Source organism: Heterodontus francisci, chromosome 1 (genome assembly GCF_036365525.1).
Source record: "Heterodontus francisci isolate sHetFra1 chromosome 1, sHetFra1.hap1, whole genome shotgun sequence".
Lineage (NCBI taxonomy): Eukaryota > Metazoa > Chordata > Chondrichthyes > Heterodontiformes > Heterodontidae > Heterodontus > Heterodontus francisci.
Window position 1 is genome coordinate 244,128,554 of NC_090371.1, and position 20,428 is coordinate 244,148,981.

Consider the following 20,428-nt stretch of genomic DNA (forward strand, 5'->3'; position numbering starts at 1 on the left):
GCGATGGATAGAAAATTGGTTGGCAGACAGGAATCAAAGAGTAGGGATAAATGGGTCTTTTTCTGAATGGCAGGCAGTGACTAGTGGGGTACCACAGGGATCAGTGCTAGGACCCCAGCTATTCACAATATAAATGATTTAGATGAGGGAACTAAATGTAATATCTCCAAATTTGCAGATGACACAAAACTGGGTGGGAGGGTGAGTTATGAGGAGGATGCAGAGAGGCTTCAGGGTGATTTGGACAACTTGAGTGAGTGGGCTAATGCATGGCAGATGCAGTATAATGTATAATGTTGATAAATGTAAGGTTATCCACTTTGGTAGCAAAAACAGGAAGGTAGATTATTGTCTGATAATGGGGGTGATCGTTGAAAGAAGGTGGCCTTTGGCTGAGATGCAGCTATGCATCTGTCAGGATGTGGTGATGCCTAATCCCCTTTGCCAGTTCCTTTGTGGTGCATCCCTCCCCATGTTGCGCCACATAGCTACATGCAAGCTCCAAAGAGGAGACGGCTGTGGAGCACTTACCTTGGCAGAATGAAAGAGGTCGTTGACTCTCTTCCAGCACTGCCCCCATATTTGGGGGGAGGGGGTGTTGACCCCATGGGTGCTTACCTCTCTGTGATCTCCATCCAGGTTTGCTTGGTCAGGTGGTAGGACCTCTCGTCAGCCCTAGGGAAGAGGACCTCCTGCCTTTTCATGTGGACTGGAGGAGAATCTCCAGGAAGGCATCGCTAAACTGTGGGCCATCCTGTGTCTTGCCTCTGCCATAATGCAACGTCCTTCTTTGGAGGGGGTGAGGTCCAGGAGTGACCACCACGCCAGGTTCAGCAAAAATCAGCAAAGAGTTAATCACTGAAAGGTGGTAGTGTAAGCAGGGCTGGCATGGGTTTAAATATAGCGCCAGCACCTGTTCCGGAGTCATCTAACACCGCAATCAGTGCCTCGGTGCCCACCCACATTGCCTAACTGGACGGGCCCTATGCCTCCTTTATGATAATTGGCCGCCCGCCACTTGATTGCGGTGGGCCAGCCGCACACATGACGAGTATCAACGGTATCCACTTCCAGGTCCGCCAACAGAACCTGCTACAGGTTAACTAAATTTAGCCCTGTGACTCCCTGCACCACTGCAGCAAATCCGATACTTGTCTGGTTCTGACTGGCCTCATCAGTAGCCAAGTGGCCATAAGTGGCAAACATGGTATTGGTCACCTGGGAAATGCACTTGTGCGCAGCAGATTGTGAAATTCTGCAGATGTCACCAGCAGATCCCTGGAAGGAGCCAGAGGCAAAGAAATGCAGTGCTGTGGTATCCTCGATGGTCACTGGCAATGCATGCCCTCTTGGTCCACTGGGAAGGAGGTTTTGATCTAGGAGGCTGTAAATGTCAACAACAACCTGCCATGAAATTCTGAGCCTCCTGAGGCACTACTGCTCAGTCATGTTGAGAAAGATCATTGTCTGCTTACCCTGTGTTGGGGGTTTGGCCTTCTTTGAACTGGAGCTCTGTGTCCAGCCCCTCTGTCCTGTGGAATGACAGGTGGCTGAGGAGAAGGCAGCTGCTGCTGCTTCTAGTGCTACAGGAGTTCCTGGTGCAGCTGTTCCCATTCCTCAGCAGAGGACCAAAATAGAGCTGCATAAGCTGCTTCCAAGCTGCAGTGAAAGCGGACAGCAGGAAAGTGCAGATCAAGGTGAGGAAAGTCTAAATAAGCAGAAATGATTTCCAAAATGTTGAAAAACTTCTTTAAAGCAGTGAAAGCACACACTCAAAAAAGGTTCTGTGAGCAAAAGTCTTTCACCTCGGCAAGAAGGTAGCTGTGCTGTTTGGCTTTAAAGACTTTCCAGCCTGTCAATTTCACAGAGCCATCAATTCCCACCCTGCTCTCACCTTTTTGACCCTGGCGAGTTTCTCAGCTCAAGAAATCTGTGCACTGGCTATTAACACCAGAATGCTAGGTTAAATTTACAAATAATTGTCTCTTAACAGATGCAAATAACACAAGGCAGAAGTGAGCGGGACCATGCCGGGTTTCCAACACACAGGCATTTTTTTCAGATTTAACCACCTCGCCCACACTGTAACCTGCCCCCTCCCTGATAGGTTAAAAATCTGCCCAACATATCTCCAGTTTGGACTGCTCAGGTGCAGTTTTGTAGAGTGAGAGTGTGAATCTGAGAGAACATATTGTAGTATGTTGCATAGTATTGCCATTGAAAGAGGCATATGCATGCCTGTGGAATTCGCTACCACAGAAAGCAGTTGAGGCCAAAACATTGTATGTTTTCAAGAAGGAGTTAGACATAGCTGTTGGGTCTAAAGGGATTAAAGGGTATGGGGCGTAAGAGGGAACAGGCTACTGAGTTGGATGATCAGCCATGATCATAATGAATGGCGGAGCAGGCTCAAAGGGCTGAATGGCCTATCCCTGCTCCTATTCTATGTTTCTATATTTGCTGAATAGGAAGTGCAACAAGGCAGGCTCTGACAAGAATGAGAGAGATAATGAATTTCCAATAATTCCAAATAGCACAGGTGTAACAGTCACTGACCAGAATTTGTTTTGATGCAATTGGTTAGACACTTGCCTTTCACCTCTGAAATTGAGTTCCAAATCTAGCCAAGACTGAGAATGGAGGTCTCCTCTGCCTATTAGCTGTAAAGTCACTATGAAAATTGAAAGCTTCATCCAGTGCCTAACAGAGCAACAACACAAAATTGTCCCTAATTTGATACTAACTGGTGATCTCTCCGAGAGGTTGTGGAAGGGCTTCTCTGAGGAAATGAAAGAAAGGTCACAATGGTGCAGTAAATGCTTTTGTGAGCGTTTGGCTGGGACACATTGTTGAGGCAGAGTTTGCTATGCATTTGACTGAGTTATGCTTGACCTAGATGCCTGAAATGGGGAGAATTACATTCACAAAATTTCATTCCGCTCACTTCGAATATTTAGATTTTTAAAAGGAAAAGGGAAAATGACACAGGATCAGTACATGCAGATTGTTGTTATGCTGTCAGTGCATATTAAATTTTTCAACTTCAAAACCTGAAGGTGGAGCTAATGTCACTTCTCCAAACTTTCTCTCAGGCCCTGTACATTCTTAATGAAGGTAATGACTTTTAGCTGTTGAGTGGCACCAAACTTTCATACCTGTTGAGGGCTGTCTTCTGCAAAGAAAAGAATGTTGAGTATTCCTTGAGTTGTAATGTAGAGAGAAGTAAAGACTACACAACATTGTCCATATTATGTTTAACAGAGCTAGTACGTTTAGTAGAATGGAAGATACAACAGTCTGGTTTTTATCGGTTGTTTTAAGTAGTTCAAGATTTTCCTTCTACGTCTTGTAATTTACCACCTAAATTTAGATTAAGAATGCTCTTGCATAAAATTATTCAGCAAATATGGCTGATAAGTCCAACTTCCTCAGACAAACATTTCTACCAGGGTAGTCATGATAATGCAGAGTAATGTAAAAGGGAAAGTATTATCAATAATCTTTATTGCTTATCTTAATACCTGCTTCCGTTCATTTTTCAAAATGTGGTAGGTATAAAAGATCATGTCGTGCTATGTATTGTGGCCACACAAGCTGGATGCTTTGTTTAGTGATGGATTTCCCTTTTGACCTGAAGGGACCATTTCTTTCTTCCCTCATACAATAATTCAACAGGCCTCACTGGTAAACTGGGCCTCTCTACACCTTCCTCCTTCCATCATTGCTCTTATTTCCAAACTTAGAATCTGGATTGATGTACTTAAAATTATTTATGGCATTTATTACACTTTTAATTATAAATTAACATTCCACATATACCTCTAATTATAACTTAAAACAAATTGTAAACTGACTTACTGTATTCTAAATTCTTTGTTTTATTTTATATTAAATATCAGCAAAAATACTTGGAGCAGATCTGAATTTTTAAATTGATATTGTGATGAAATGTAAGTTGTAGATATTAATTTATCCTAAAATGAGATTGATGAAAACAATATAGTCTGTATTGCTGACCAATGTGATTTCCCTCTAACAGCTCTCAGCTCACAAGATGAAGATGTGGGTCAGTTTGAAATTCAGGACCCATTGGAGGAATCAACAACATCCCTAGTATCATCATCTACATCATCGTACTCTTCATTTCCAGTGGATGTCGTAGTTTACGTGAGGGTGCAGGTGAGAATCTCTCTCTTTCACTTTGCTTTTCCTGGAATAAATATAAAGACTGCTTGGGAATACAAATTTGTTAAATATTTAATTTTGAAAACATTCTAACTTAACAGCAAAAGATGATGAATCATGGGTAATTTTGCAATCTATAATTAAAAATCTTGGCTTTAGCGTATCATCTCATTGTCTCAAGGAAGCAACTTAACATGCTGATTCATTGAAATAAAAATCGACAAAGATCATATAAAAACTTATAGGAAAGCAACCACATGAAAGGTTTCAATTTTAACCTATCATCATTTTCTTTCAAACTGGTTCCAGCTGTCATTTTTATTTGACTCAAATGAAATTATAGCCAGATAAATAATATTCATAAAATTATTTTATTATGAAAAATGTCATCTTCTGTGGCTGTGGCAAAGATAAACGATCCCTTCTCGACTTGTCTGCAGCTTTTGACACGGTTGACCACACCATCCTCCTCCAACACTTCTCCCTGTGACCACGTGGGTTTTCGCCGGGTGCTCCGGTTTCCTCCCACAGCCAAAGACTTACAGGTTGATAGGTAAATTGGCCATTATAAATTGCCCCGAGTATAGGTAGGTGGTAGGGGAATTGAGAGAAGGTGGGGATGTGGTAAGAATATGGGATTAATGTAGGATTAGTATAAATGGCTGGTTGATGGTCGGCACAGACTCGGTGGGCCGAAGGGCCTGTTTCAGTGCTGTATCTCTAAAATAATAAAAAATAAAACACCTCCACTGTCGTCCAGTTGGTTCCATTCTTATCTAATTGTAGCCAGAGTATCATAGTAGCAATGGCTTCTATTGCCACTCCCACACCATGACTTTTGGTGTGCCCCTGCCCCCAAGGATCTATGCTTAGATCCCTCCTATTTCTCATCTACATGCTTCCCCATGACTACATCGTGCAAAAATACAGAGTTCATTTTCACATGTATGCTGACAACACCCAGTTCTACTTAATCTTCACCACCTCTCTCGACTCCTTCACTTGCTAAATTATCAGATTGCTTGTCCACCTTCCAGTACTAGATGAGCAGAAATTTCCTCTAACTAAACATTGGGAAGACTAAAGCCTTCGCCCCCCGCTAGAAACATCATCCCTGTCCTTGGCAACTGTCTGAGGCTGAATCACACCGTCACAACCTTGATGTCATATTTGACCCCAAGATGAGCTTCCAAACATATCCGTGCTGTCACTATGACTGCATATTTCCACGTCTGTAACACTGCCTGCCTCTACCCCTGCATTAGCTCATCTGCTGCTGAAACCCTCATCCATGCCTTTGGTACCCCTAGACTTAATTATTCCAATGCAGTCCTGGCTGGCATCCCACATTCTATCCTCCATAAACTTGAGGTCATCAAAACTCTGCTGTCTGTGTCTTTACTCGCACCAAGTCCCGTTCATCTATCATCCCTGTGCTCAGTAACCTCCATTGGCTCTAGGTCAAGCAATGCCTTGATTAGAATTCTCAGCCTTGTTTTCAAGTCCCTCCAAGGCCTGGCCTCTCCCTATCTCTCTAATCTCCTCCAGCTCCGCAACTCTCTGAGATATCTATGCTCATCTAATTCTGGCCCCATGAACATCCCTGATTTTAATTGCTCCACCAATGGTGGCCATGCCTTCACCTGCCTAGGTCCATGCTGTGGAATTTCTCCCCCCCCCCCCCCCCCCCCCCCCTAAATCTCTCTTCCTTTCTAACTCTCTTTCCACCTTTAAGACTCTCCTTAAAACCTACCTCTTTGGTCAAGCATTTTGCCATCTGCCCTAAAATTGCCTATGTGGCTCAGTGCCTAATTTTGTTTTATAATGCTCCTGTGAAGCACCCTGGAACATTTTATTACATTACAGGCACTATGTAAATACAGAAAATGGTGGAAACAATCAGAAGGTCTGGTAGCATCTGTGGAGAGAGAAACAATGTTAACGTTTCAGGTCTGTGACCTTTCATCAGAACTGAGAAGAGTTAGAAATGTAATAGGTTTTGAGCAATTGAAATGGGGGAGGGTGGGAAGAGCAAAAGGGAAAGTCTATGATAGAACATAGAACATTACAGCGCAGTACAGGCCCTTCAGCCCTCGATGTTGCGCCGACGTGTGAAACCATCTGACCTACACTATTCCATTTTCATCCATATGTCTCTCCAATGACCACTTAAATGCCCTTAAAGTTGGCGAGTCTACTACTGTTGCAGGCAGGGCGTTCCACGCCCCTACTACTCTCTGTGCAAAGAAACTACCTCTGACATCTGTCCTATATCTATCACCCCTCAACTTAAAGCTATGTCCCCTCGTGTTTGCCATCACCATCCGAGGAAAAAGGCTCTCACTATCCACCCTGTCCAGCCCTCTGATTATCTTATATGTCTCTATTAAGTCACCTCTTCTCCTCCTTCTCTCTAACGAAAACAACCTCAAGTCCCTCAGCCTTTCCTCGTAAGACTTTCCCTCCATACCAGGCAACATCCTAGTAAATCTCCTCTGCACCTTTTCCAAAGCTTCCACATCCTTCCTATAATGCGGTGACCAGAACTGCACGCAATACTCCAGGTGCGGCCGCACCAGAGTTCTGTACAGCTGCAGCATGACCTCGTGGCTCCTAAACTCGATCCCCTACTAATAAAAGCTAACACACCATATGCCTTCTTAACAGCTCTATTAACCTGGGTGGCAACTTTCAGGGATTTATGTACCTGGACACCAAGATCTCTCTGCTCATCTACACTACCAAGAATCTTCCCATTAGCCCAGTATTCTGCAATCCTGTTGCTCCTTCCGAAGTGAATCACCTCACACTTTTCCGCATTAAACTCCATTTGCCATCTCTCAGCCCAGCTCTGCAGCCTATCTATGTCCCTCTGTAACCGACAACATCCTTCGGCACTATCCACAACTCCACCGACCTTCGTGTCATCCGCAAATTTACTAACTCACCCTTCTACACCCTCATCCAGGTCATTTATAAAAATGACAAACAGCAGTGGCCCCAAAACAGATCCTTGCGGTACACCACTAGAAACTATACTCCAGGATGAACATTTACCATCAACCACCACCCTCTGTCTTCTTTCAGCCAGCCAATTTCTGATCCAAAGCACTAATTCACCTTCAATCCCATACTTCTGTATTTTCTGCAATAGCCTACCGTGGGGAACTTTATCAAACGCCTTACTGAAATCCATATAGACCACATCCACGGCTTTACCCTCATCCACCTGTTTGGTCACCTTGTCAAAAAACTCAATAAGGTTTGTGAGGCACGACCGACCCTTCACAAAACCGTGCTGACTATCTCTAATGAACTTATTCTTTTCAAGATGATTATAAATCCTATCTCTTATAACCTTTTCCAACATTTTACCCACAACCGAAGTAAGGCTCACAGGTCTATAATTACCAGGGCTGTCTCTACTCCCCTTCTTGAACAAGGGGACAACATTTGCTATCCTCCAGTCTTCCGGCACTATTCCTGTCGACAATGACGACATAAAAATCAAGGACAAAGGCTCTGCAATCTCCTCCCTGGCTTCCCACAGAATCCTAGGATAAATCCCATCTGGCCCAGGGGACTTATCTATTTTCACACTTTCCAAAATTGCTAACACCTCCTCCTTGTGAACCTCAATCCCATCTAGCCTAGTAGTCTGTATCTCAGTATTCTCCTCGACAACATTTTCTTTCTCCACTGTAAATACTGACGAAAAATATTCATTTAACATTTCCCCTATCTCCTCCGATTCCACACACAACTTCCCACTACTATCCTTGATTGGCCCTAACCTATCTCTAGTCATTCTTTTATTCCTGATATACCTATAGAAAGCCTTAGGGTTTTCTTTGATCCTATCCGCCAATGACTTCTCGTGTCCTCTCCTTGCTCTTCTTATCTCTCCCTTTAGATCCTTCCTGGCTAGCTTGTAACTCTCAAGCGCCCTAACTGAGCTTTCACGTCTCATCCTAACATAAGCCTTCTTCTTCCTCTTGACAAGCTCTTCAACTTCTTTAGTAAACCACGGCTCCCTCGCTCGACAACTTCCTCCCTGCCTGACAGGTACATACTTATCAAGGACACGCAGTAGCTGCTCCTTGAATAAGCTCCACATTTCGATTGCGCCCATCCCCTGCAGTTTCCTTCCCCATCCTACGCATCCTAAATCTTGCCTAATCGCATCATAATTTCCTTTCCCCCAGCTATAATTCTTGCCCTGCTGTATATGCCTGTCCCTGCCCATCGCTAAGGTAAACCTAACCGAATTGTGATCACTATCACCAAAGTGCTCACCAACTTCTAAATCTAACACCTGGCCGGGTTCATTACCCAGTACCAAATCCAATGTGGCATCGCCCCTGGTTGGCCTGTCTACATACTGTGTCAGAAAACCCTCCTGCACACACTGGACAAAAACAGACCCATCTAAAGTACTCGAACTATAGTATTTCCAGTCAATATTTGGAAAGTTAAAGTCCCCCATAACCACTACCCTGTTACTCTCGCTCCTGTCAAGAATCATCTTTGCTATCCTTTCCTCTACATCTCTGGAACTATTTGGAGGTCTATAGGGAGCGTTTAATCTTTCCCCATTCACAGATGCTACTAGATCTGCTGAGCGTTTCCAGTATTTTCTGTTTTTATTTCAGAATTCCAGCATCCACAGTATTTTGCTTTTTATGCTGTGCAAATACAAGTTGTTGTTGATAAAGATATAGTTGGTGGACTTGGTAGCTGGGGAACAGAGTTTGTAGCGGGGACCAAAGATAATGGCTTTGGTCTTGCAAATATTTAGTTGGAGGAAATTTCTGCTCAGCACTGTTTATTGGTCAGACAAACAATCTGACAATTTGGAGACAGTGGAGGGGTCAAGAGAGATGGCGGTGAGGTAGAGTTAGGTACCGTAAGTGAACACATGGAAAGTGATGCCGTGCTTTTGGATGATGTCGCCAAGGAGCAGCTTGTAGATGAGAAATAAAAGGGGAACAAGGATAGATCCTTGGGGGACACCAGAGGTAATGGTGTAAGAGCAGGAATAGAAGTCATTGCAGGTTATTCTCTTGGCTACAATTAGATAAATAAAAATGGAACCAGACAAGTGTAGTCCCATCCAGTTGGGTGATATTGAAGAGGCATTGGAGGTGGATGATGTGATCAGCCTCATCAAAGGCTGCAAACATGTCGAGAAGGATGAGGAGGGCTAGGTTTCCTTTGTCAGAGTCACATCGGATATCATTTATAATTTTGATAAGAACCATTTCGATACTATGGCAGGGTCAGAAACCTGATTGGAGTTATTCAAACATGGAGTTCTGGGAAAAAAGGGCACTGTTTTGGTAGGCAACAGCATGTTCATGCACTTTGGAGAGGAATGGGAGGTTAGAGATGGAGTGGTAGTTTGTAAGGATGGAGGGGCTCTAAATCATTAAAGTTAACCACATAGTTGTCTGTGTGATGTACTGTTGTTTCTTTTACTTCTGTGCCCCTCCCTGTGGGCCAGGGCCTTGAGATCTGCTTCAGTCCCAGTGTTGAAAATCTTACCTAGGCTTTGGGAGAGTGAAATAAGACTTGTGGTTTTCACTAAATTCTTATGCAATAACAGTCTCTGGAGTACACTTTAACTGACCAGGTGTAAACATTTCAAATAACAATGGTGAGAAGTAAGTAGCAGGAATAAAAAAAAATTCAGCGTTTTATGCCATTCAACTAAAATGTTTGACTAAAAATTCTGAGTGAGCCAAGGATATATTGCTGAGGGAACCGATGTTTGTGCCAGGGTTAGAATAGGATGGTTAGGAAGCACTTCGCTGAGCGCACACAGCACAGCCAGAGTCAGATAGTCAGGTGAATGACAACCAGCACATTGGCCCTGATTTTACAGTAGTAATGATGGTAAAACTGTCAGCATTTGCCATCACTATTCATCTGAAGCAACTTCTGAAGTCCGTCAAAGTACAGTTAAGCACGGACATCTGGAAGTTGCTGTCACTGATTCTACGCATCTCCATATGGTACACTGTTGAGGTCCCTGCAGACTGCAAACAATGGGAAATCTTTGAACTGACCAGATCTTACACACTTAGTTTTGCTGTAAAAACCCTTAAAAAGGTTGCATTTTGTGAATCAGGTGCAACTGGGTTTTTTAATGGCCTACTAACTTCGGAATTACTGCTATACAGCCTCACTGGCCCTGAAAGATTAATTTTATATTTAAGTGTCAAATTTCTCCATTGTAAGAAATTTCACATCTTTTTAAAGTTTCATATTTTAGCTTCTACCTATATTCCATATGTATGCCCCAATTTTTTATTTCACTATCTGTAAAATTAAAAAATTAAAAGTGAAGGGTTTCAAAGTGGTTTGTACTTCCCGATTTGCTGTCTGTGACATCCCCTTGGCTGAATGCCAGTTTAAGCTGATGTCAGGAAAGGGGAAGTCTAGCTCTAGCTATCGCTCGATCCTTGGAGGCAGCTTTCTTCGAGGTCACTGGTGAGCGCCTTTGCTTTGCTGCTGACTGCAAAATTTGGGCCAATATACAGGTTTTTTTGTATTGATAAGGTGTGTAATAGTTTTACCTTGTCAGTCATGTATTATATCTCTTTAGTAAATTTGCTTTATCACAATGATTGGTGAACTGCTTTTGCAATAGCCTCCCCTCCCCACATGCAAGTTCCCCTCCAAGTCGAACATCATCCTGACTTAGAACTATATCGCCGTTCCTTCACTGTCACTCGGTCAAAACCTGAAACTCCCTTCCTAACAGCACTGTGGGTGTACCTACACCACATGGACTGCAGTGGTTCAAGAAGGCGGATCACCACCACCTTCTCAAGGGCAATTAGGGATGGGCAACAAATCGCGTTGCCAGCGATGCTCACATCCCATGAAAGAATATAAAAAAGGTTGCTGCGGTCCCATGCTGAGCATCAGAGAACATACTTCGGTTCTGAATTATCTGTAAGCATCACATGAAATCTACTAGTTAACCAGAATATTTATCTTTTATAGTTTAACTTGGGTAGACAAATATTTTATTTTGTACTATGTATCATATTTGTTTTTACACTGATTCACACAATTCCAAAACCTTTTTTCTGTATTTCTGCAGCCTTCACAGATCAAGTTCAGCTGTTTACCTGTGTCGAGGGTTGAGTGTATGTTAAAGCTGCCTTCACTGGACTTAGTGTTCTCGTCTAATAGAAGTGACCTGGAAAGCTTGGGCTTCTCGCATACATTCGATGGAGCTCAAGTGTCTGCCACTGCCACTTCGCTGCTTGCTCAAACAGTATTAAAAACTGCTGCTAACAAAACAGGTATGTAGGCAAAATAGTGCAAGAGCAGGTATAATTCATCTCTGCATACTATAAGAAGAGGTGATCAATAAAGTGAAGAAACTGTAGTGACACTGTTGATTCATTTCTTGTGGTTTTCCCTTTTTTACAACATACAAGAGGGTCTCATACTCTTTGTGGCTACCTAGAGTTCTTTTTCTCCGACTGTTGGCCTTGCTTGCTTTCACTATTTTGTGAGACTGTAACATTATAATTCAACAGCACAGTATGTATTTTAGCCTCTGTTAGAGATTGTGTTTGCTAATTAACCCAGTGGTTCTCAAACGTTTTAGGTTGAAGGACTCCATTTCAAATGAATTAATGATCACAAACCCCCCCCCCATTCTAAATTATACTATACAATACTCGATGAAATTTTGCAACTAAAGAGTGTTTTAATACTTTTAAGAAAACAGCTATTTACTTACAGACATCAGTAAGGTGGGTGTGCCTGCTTCTCACTGTGGAGTCCTTGATGTGATGTTTGACCATGATGCACGTAAATCATTCTCTTGCAGACGAGACCTGCACGATCATCTCTCGCGAAACTATTGAGTACTGCAAAGTCCTGGCCAAGGATCTCCCACGGCAGGCTAACCACTCTTCCCTTTGCTGCTGATCAGCAGCAGCTGGCTTTATTTCATACCAAAGTACCCAGATGCAAGATATCAATTTAAACTCATGGCATGCAGTATCTCTCCTGATTAGTTCGAAGACCCTGGCCAGCTTCTTTGGATGTTCTGTATTTCAAAGCAGATGTTTCCCTACCATCTCAGCTGCTGCAGCCAAATCTTTTTCTTTATTTTCCTTGCAATTTTATGCCCAACAAATCATATGAACAGACTATTCTCATGTTCCTTTAATTTTTGGTGCTGGTTCTGCTTCTAATGCCAGTCTGTATTTTAGAGATGGTTTTCTTCGAATCCTTTTCAAGCTGATGACAGTAATTATTTTCCAGTATGAAATAATCAGCCAATTCCAGGGTCATGTATGCAGGCATTTTCAGCCCCATTGCTACATCCTTCAACTTCAGCTGAAGTAGTTATCTTTTTGCCCCAATGAGGCCATCTGACTTTAGGAATGCACACTCACTTAGGTCAAACTTGATGCGTTTCAGCTGAGTGTATTGAATCAGCACCAGTATTCAGCTATTAAATAATGAGTTATTAGTTCAGCATCATTCTATGATGGATCTATTTAAGGACAGGGATAATTGTGCCTTCTCAAATGAAAAGCTTGTGTCCACTTCTTGTGGTAGTACCAGCTAGATAGCTGATTGATTGAAACAATTGGTTTCCATTCCCTGCTTAATATAGCAGGGTAATTAGCTTCACATATTTGGTGTCCACAGAGTTCAACCTGATTGAAATATATCAGTGTATCACTGTTATTTTCTGAAGATAAGAGTGATGAAAATTAGCTTGAGGCCTTGAATAGTGTTGCTTTCTCAGGGCCTCACTTGGACTGAGAGAATTATGGCCAAAGCCTGATGGGATAAAACTAATTTCATGAGCTTAAGACCAGAGTTGTTTTCATTTGGACTTCAAAGCAAACTTTATAATGAGGTCAAAGATACTGTCGTAGACTTGAACTTCTGAAAATTAAGGTTGTGGCGGCTACAGAAATTGTTTCTCTGAGCAAGGAAAATTTGATACTTTAGTATTTTGTAGTCGCCAAAACGTAGATGAGGTTTCCAATCAATTATAAACCTCGGGGCTTTAAGATTATTCAAGCAGAGTATTTGAAGAATAAATAGTTCCATGAAATATGTCATGTGCACTTCAAATAGAATGCATTAACAATATTAATCAGGTTTCTGCCCCTACCACAGTACTGAAACAGTCCTTTTCATAGTCTCTAATAGCACCCTTTATGACTGTGACCATGGTAAATTATTGCTCCTCATCCTTCCCAGCCTGTCTGCAGCCTTTGACATCATTGACCGCACCATCCTTCTCCAATGCCCTCGCTTAGTTCCATTCTTATCTTTCTAGTCGTAGCGAGAGAACCACCTGCAATCGCTTCTCTTCCTGTTTCCGCACGGTTACCTCTGGAGTCCCCCAAGGATCTATTCTTGGCCGCTGTTGTATTATGTTGCTTTAAGGACGTGTACAGAGAGTGGGCATGAACATCACGAAGGAAAATGATCTCGCATAGCATGTGACCATGCCAGTTGTGAGATGTGGATTCCAAGGCTAGAAATGCCTAGTGAGCTCTCTGTAATGTAGTTGTTATATATCTGTAACAGTCCAAGTTCTCAAATAAAACAAACCTATCATGTTCATACCAATCGTTTCAGTGTGATTGGCATATTCGTGTATAGTAAACAAAGGAACACGACATAGTGGCAGCGGTGTGAGTTTGAAGACTGGACCACGTTGCAGAATTTTGAGAAAAAAATTTGAAGGCGAGAGAATATGAGATAGTGGCAACATGTGAGTTCGAAGACCGGAGCACGTTGCAGAAGTTTTAAAAAACCTTGAAACCAGTAGAGCCATTGAAGAAATTTGGGACCACATAGAGAGTTTTCAGCAACAACAGTAACAGGCAAGGTGTCTGTGAAACATTCAGGCTGCACAGTGAATACCTGAGTTTAAAATTGCTGATCTGGGGATCACTGGAAGAGGCAGTATGATCCAGGGTCACTCTGTCCAGGCCTCTGCGTTCAGGGTCCGTTCTGACCCACCTCGAGGTACAAACAGAGCTGGAGAGGCCTTACAGACTCCATCCTGACTGCTTCATGGGCGGGGCCTCACGTAAGCGAGGGAAACTAGAAACAGCGCCACGGTGGCAAACACTGGTATTCCAGGAACAAAAACAAGAAATGCTGGAATCACTCAGCAGGTCTGGCAGCATCTGTGGAAAGAGAAGCAGAGTTAACGTTTCGGGTCAGTGACCCTTCGGAACCTTCCGAAGAAGGGTCACTGACCCGAAACGTTAACTCTGCTTCTCTTTCCACAGATGCTGCCAGACCTGCTGAGTGATTCCAGCATTTCTTGTTTTTGTTTCAGATTTCCAGCATCCGCAGTATTTTGCTTTTATTATACTGGTATTCCAGGCTCTGGGAGAGCTGAGAAACACAATCAAGGAAACGGCACATAAAAACAGAAAGTGCTGGAAATACTCAGCAGGCCTGGCAGAAAATGTGTCGAGAGAAGCAGAGTTACTGTGGTCTGTGGCCTTTCATCAGAACTGATCAGTGTTGGATCTCTAGCTGTCTCCTCTTGTTATCAGTCCTGATGAAAGGTCACACACCTGAAATGTTAACTCTGCTTCTGTTTCCACAGATGCTGTCAGACCTGGTGAGTATTTCCAGCATTTTCGGTCTTTATTTGAAATTTCCAGCACCGCAGTATTTTGCTTTTATTTATTTGGAGATACAGCACTGAAACAGGCCCTTCAGCCCACCCAGTCTGTGCCGACCATCAACCACCCATTTATACTAATCCTACACTAATCCCATATTCCTACCACATCCCCACCTTCCGTATATTCCCCTACCCTCTCCTATACTAGGGGCAATTTACAATGGCCAATTTACCTACCAACCTGCAAGTCTTCAGCTGTGGGAGGAAACCGGAGCACCCGGCAAAAACCCATGCAGTCACAGGGAGAACTTGCAAACTCCGCACAGGCAGTACCCAGAATTGAACCCGGGTCGCTGGAGCTGTGAGGCTGCGGTGCTAACCACGGCGCTGCCCTTATTCAAGGAAATAGCACCACAGGGTGTTGAAAATTGGTACTGCAAGCTGAAAAATCTTTTTCCTTGCAGTGAAAGGGTCCAAATCCTTTGAAAGTTGAAGAGTCTGAGAGACATAGAAAAATAGAAGCATGATCACCAAGTTTCCCAGCATGGACTAGAAGGCAGCTGACGTCATGTCAGAATTTAAGCTTTTCTGACAGATGATGGAGCTATGCTTTTTGAACGTAGCCATCACAGATCCTGAAAAACAGGCAGTTAAGGTGAAGCTTGCCATTGGAAAGGAGGGGCTCTGCAGAATCACACATCAGGGCTATCCGAAGAGGATCAGAAGGATCCTGCCAAATTTTGGAGCACACTGGAGAATCAGCTTCTTCTGAAGGTTCAAAAAACAAACAAATCATGTGGGAAATGCGGTCTCCTGCACCCACCAAGTTGCTGTCCTGCTTTCCAAGACCTTTGCAAGGTACGCAGTCTTAGAGGACATTGGGCATGCCATTGCAGAAAGTCGAGTTCAGATAACGCAACCAGACGACCCAGAAAGAAGTATATACAGCATACTGGCAGCGACAAGAGATACGCCAGATACGCAGGCACCTACACAAAGTCGGCGGTAAGAAAGACCAGGGCAAAGAGCCAAACAGGGAAAATCTTTCAACTGAAAATGAACAAGCTTTCCGCATTAGAAGTGTAACACAACATGTTGATGTCATCACACAATTCGAAACATTTGCTACAATTAGCATAATATGCCCGGAAAAAAAAGTGGCAAACACGAGCTCACCACCAAGATTGACGCTGGCGTGAGGGCAAGCATATTTCCAGTTAGAATCTTAAAGGACGTGTACCTTGACTGTTGGGAGTTGTTAGTGCAGTCTACAATGGCCAGATTATCGGTGTACAGTGGATCACCCATCCATTGCATTGGCACAATAACATTGAGGGGCAGCTATGCAGATTTGCGTGGTCACCGCAGGTTTTCTACCCAGTGGACCTAAGTTGACCAGCGGTAGCAGGGCTACCCGTGTGCAAGGAACTGAACATTGTAACCATTCACAGGATCTCCAATGCAGCAATGACAATGAAAGGTGCCAGGAACGAACATATTGAGTCAGTCCATGACTTGCAAGTGATGTACTTGGACAGATTTGATGCCATAGGGAGTTTCCGTGTTGATGCTGTCCTACGCCTAAAAGAAGATGCAACTTCATTGATCGATCCTCCCAGAAAGTGCAGTGTACACATACAGGAGAAACTAAAGGCCGAGCTGGACTACATGGAACGAGACCGAATTATCCTTCATGTGCACTAGCACACCAACTGGTGCAGCTCAATCACGTGCATCGTAAAGAAAGATGGCACAATTTGGATATGCTTAGACCCAAGGCAGTTGAATCTCGCATTAAAGAGACGCCCGCAAAAGATTTCTATATTAGAGGAATTGAATCCCAAATTCTCAGGAGCAAAGCTTTTCTCCAAGTTGGATGCCAAGCATGGGTATTGGTCAGCTCATCCAGAAGAGGATTCTTGAGATAACTACCTTCAGGATGCCATTTGGAAGATATCTGCTTCCAGTGGTTAGCTAGGACCTGTTCCATAGTACATTGACAGAATCACAGAAAATTTCCCAGGTTGCATATGTATTACAGACGATATTGCGGTAATGGGAAAAACAAAAGAGGAACACGACCGCAGTCTAAACTTGTTGATGGCAGCAGCTTGTTGTGAAGGACTCATCTTCAACAGTAAGAAGCGTAAGGTGAATTTTTTCGATTCTGTATACACCAGTTCCAGGATACGTCTGGATCCCGGAAAAAAGATGTGAAAGCGGTGCCAGTTTCTCTACAAGATGCACTGCAGCAACTCACCAAGACTCCTTCGACAGCACCTTCCAAACCTTCGACCTCTACCACCTAGAAGGACAAAGGCAGCAGAAGAATGGGAACACCAACACCTGCAAGTTCCGCTTCAAGCCACACGCCATCCTGACTTGAAATTATATCGCTGTTCCTTCACTGTCGCTGGGTCAAAATTCTGGAACTCCCTTTCTAACAGCACTGTTGGTGTACCAACACGCAAGGACTGCAGCAGTTCAAGAAGGCAGCTCACCACCATCTTCTCAAGGGTAATTGGGGATGGGCAATAAATGCTGGCCTAGCCAGCGATGCCCACGTCTCATGAACAAACAAAAAAAGAGAAACCGAAGCCAGCTGTGTATCATCCTGCACTCCAGTTGCATCAAGAACATGCTCTAAGGTCATGCCAGAGAATAGGATTATAGATAAAGGTGACAACAGCCAGCACCATGATTGCACACAGGAAACTGATGTATCTACAAGTAGAGAACAATGAAAGGGTGAGTCCAGATTTCAAAAGGCTTTTACCATAACGAGATCTGGAAGAATCAGTGAACCACCTATATGCTATAGAGACTGTTAAACTCTTAATGATAAGTGGAAATCCATCTTTATGTAAATAGTTTTTACAACAACCTGTTTACTCGGTGTAGTGTTTATCTTTGGAAAAAGGGGGATGTTGTATTATGTTGCTTCAAGGACACGTACAGAGTGTGGGCGAGATCATCTCGAAGGGAGATGATCTCACGTAGAATGTGACCATGCCATTTGTGAAAGGTGAATCCCAAGGCTTAGACGTTCCTAATGAGCTCTCTGTATTCTAGTTGTAATATATCTATAACAATCCGAGTTCACAAATAAAACAAACCTATCTTGTACGTACCAATCGTTTCAGTGTGATTGGTGTATTTGTGTAGAGCAAAGGAACACGACAGCGCCACTTACATCTCATCTACATGCTACACTTCAGTGACATCATCTGAAACACAGTAATATAAAAGCAAAATACTGCGGATGCTGGAAATCCGAAGAAGGGTCTCTGACCCGAAACGTTAACTCTGCTTCTCTCTCCACAGATGCTACCAGACCTGCTGAGTATTTCCAGCATTTCTTGTTTTTATATCTGAAACACAGTGTTAGGTTCCACGTGTATGCTGACAACACCCAACTCCATCTTGCCACCAAACCTCTCAACCCCTCCACTGCTCTGATTTGTGATGCTGCTTGTCTGATTACCAGCACTGGACGAGCAGAAATTTTCTCCAACTAAATGGTGGGCAGCCTGAAGCCAATCTCTTCGTTCTTCATCACAAATTCCATTACCTAGCCACCCTTTCCCTGGTGACTGCCTGAGGCTGCACCAGCCATAGGCAACCTTAGTGTCATATTTGACCCCAAGATGAGCTTCCAAATACATATCCACTCCATCACCAAGACTGCATACAACCACCTCCATTTGTCACCCATCTCCGCACCTGCCTTGGCTCATGTGCTACTGAAACCTTCATTCATGCCTTTGTCACTTCTCAACTTGACTATTCCAATGCTGTCCTGACCAACCTCTCATCTTCCACACTCCATAAACTTGAGCTCATCTAAGACCTTGCTACGCAGATCCTAACTCGTGCCAAGTTCCATTCACTCCTGTGTCCACTGATCTGCAATGACATTGCCTTGATTTTAAAATTCTCATTCTTGTTGTAAATCTCTCCATGGCCTCTATAACCTCCTCCAGCCCTACAACCTTCCATGATCTCTCTGCTCCTCCAATTCTGGCCTCATGAGCATCCCTGATTTGAACCATTCCACCATGGGTGTCCATGCCTTCAGCTACTTAGACCCTAAGCTCTGGAATTTCCTCCCTAATTCTCTCCGGCCCATTCTCCTCCTTTAGGACACCCCTTAAAACCAACCTATTTGACTAAACTTTGTCATCTGTCCTAATATCTTCTTTTGTAACTCTATGTCCAGTTTTGTTTGCTAACAGTTCTGTGGAGTGCCTTGTTATGTTTTACAGTATTATATAATTGCAAATTGTTTTTATTGTACTAATCTTTAGTCTCATGACCTCAACTAATGACCTATTCATTAAAAGCTGTTAGTGATTAAAAGTATGGTCTAAATTTTGGCATTTAACTTTGATTTACAGTGATTCTCCACTGTTATGGCCAGTGCTATCCTGGAATTTGTGGAAGCCGCATGACATGCCAGTGACAGATGCTAAATCAAAGCTTGTTCGTGTAAAGCACGGCTAGATGGCATGCATGTGTTTTCTGCTGCTTTCTATGGGTTAAGAACTCAAGTTGAATCCCAAATAGCTATTTTTATATAGTGAAGGATGCAATGTCAAAAGTAGGATTTGAGTGTCGAGCCAGTTGAACAATGAGGAAAAACCAATCGTTGCTTTCTTGCTAATTATGAAGGAATTGCACTATCCAAATTTTGGAATGTAAGAAGAGACCATTTAATCCTTAAAATGTGATTCTTTGTCCCATTGACTTGGGTCTCTAGCTTTTATCCAATTGTATTACTATGATATATATTCTCTTATCTGTGCCCATGGCACAGGAGGAAACCCATTTCTTCCATTGCTTTAACAGTTTGAACTCTGATTTGTTTCTGCAACTATTTCCTTTATTACGTGAATAGGTCACTAGTCATAACTCCTACAAGGAGAAGTGATTAGATGTGATGGGGTTTGCCACTCCACTCCCAGCGGATGTCAATCCAGTTGTTACGACCAGGTGAGAAAGGTATCTAAGGATCTTATTGTAACAGGGTTTGATTTTTAAAAACACTGTGTTTTGAGCTCCCCCTTGGTGAATCCTTGTTCACCACTTTCCAATTATAAGGCAAAGAAATGAGCACGACCAGGTTTTCTCAGGTTTAAAGAAGAAAAGTGAAATTTATCAAAACTTACTTAAACTCTAATTTGGTTAACACCTACAGATATACAACACGCCCATGCTACCATGCACACGTGATAGGCACATGCAAATAGGGACAGAAAAGAGCAGAAGAAAAATAGAGAGGTTTGAGGCAGTCTCTGAGGGTGTTTGTTGTTACTGTTTCTCTGTTTCCAGCTTGCTGTAGAGTCTTTGATTGTAGACAGCTTTTACTTTTTGTTGGGGCCCAGTATTCTTCTTAAACCTTGTTCACATAGGAGACTTTTCTCTCTCTGAGTTTACATGTCTTCAGTTGTTTCCGAAGTAGTTGAGAACGAGATGAGAGCAGACAGGAGAGAGGTCTTTTCCAGTCTAGGAGCAAACAGCTTTCTAAGTTTTCTCTCTCAGCAAGTTCAAATTCAAAAATCTCCAACAGTCAGCCAGTCATGTGACTAAACTGGTTTGACC

The 20,428-nt window shown here is 43.1% G+C and overlaps 1 protein-coding gene across 14 annotated transcripts in view; it reads left to right on the forward strand.

Annotated features, from left to right (window-relative positions):
• Positions 1-20,428, forward strand: part of kiaa1109 (KIAA1109 ortholog) — a 637,888-nt gene that overhangs the window by 555,434 nt on the left and 62,026 nt on the right. For all 14 annotated transcript variants that reach the window (XM_068042417.1, XM_068042485.1, XM_068042453.1 and 11 more), the window contains 2 exons: positions 4,040-4,179; positions 11,297-11,501. In XM_068042417.1, the coding sequence (XP_067898518.1) occupies positions 4,040-4,179; positions 11,297-11,501 (345 nt within the window). The remainder of the gene's footprint in view (positions 1-4,039; positions 4,180-11,296; positions 11,502-20,428) is intronic.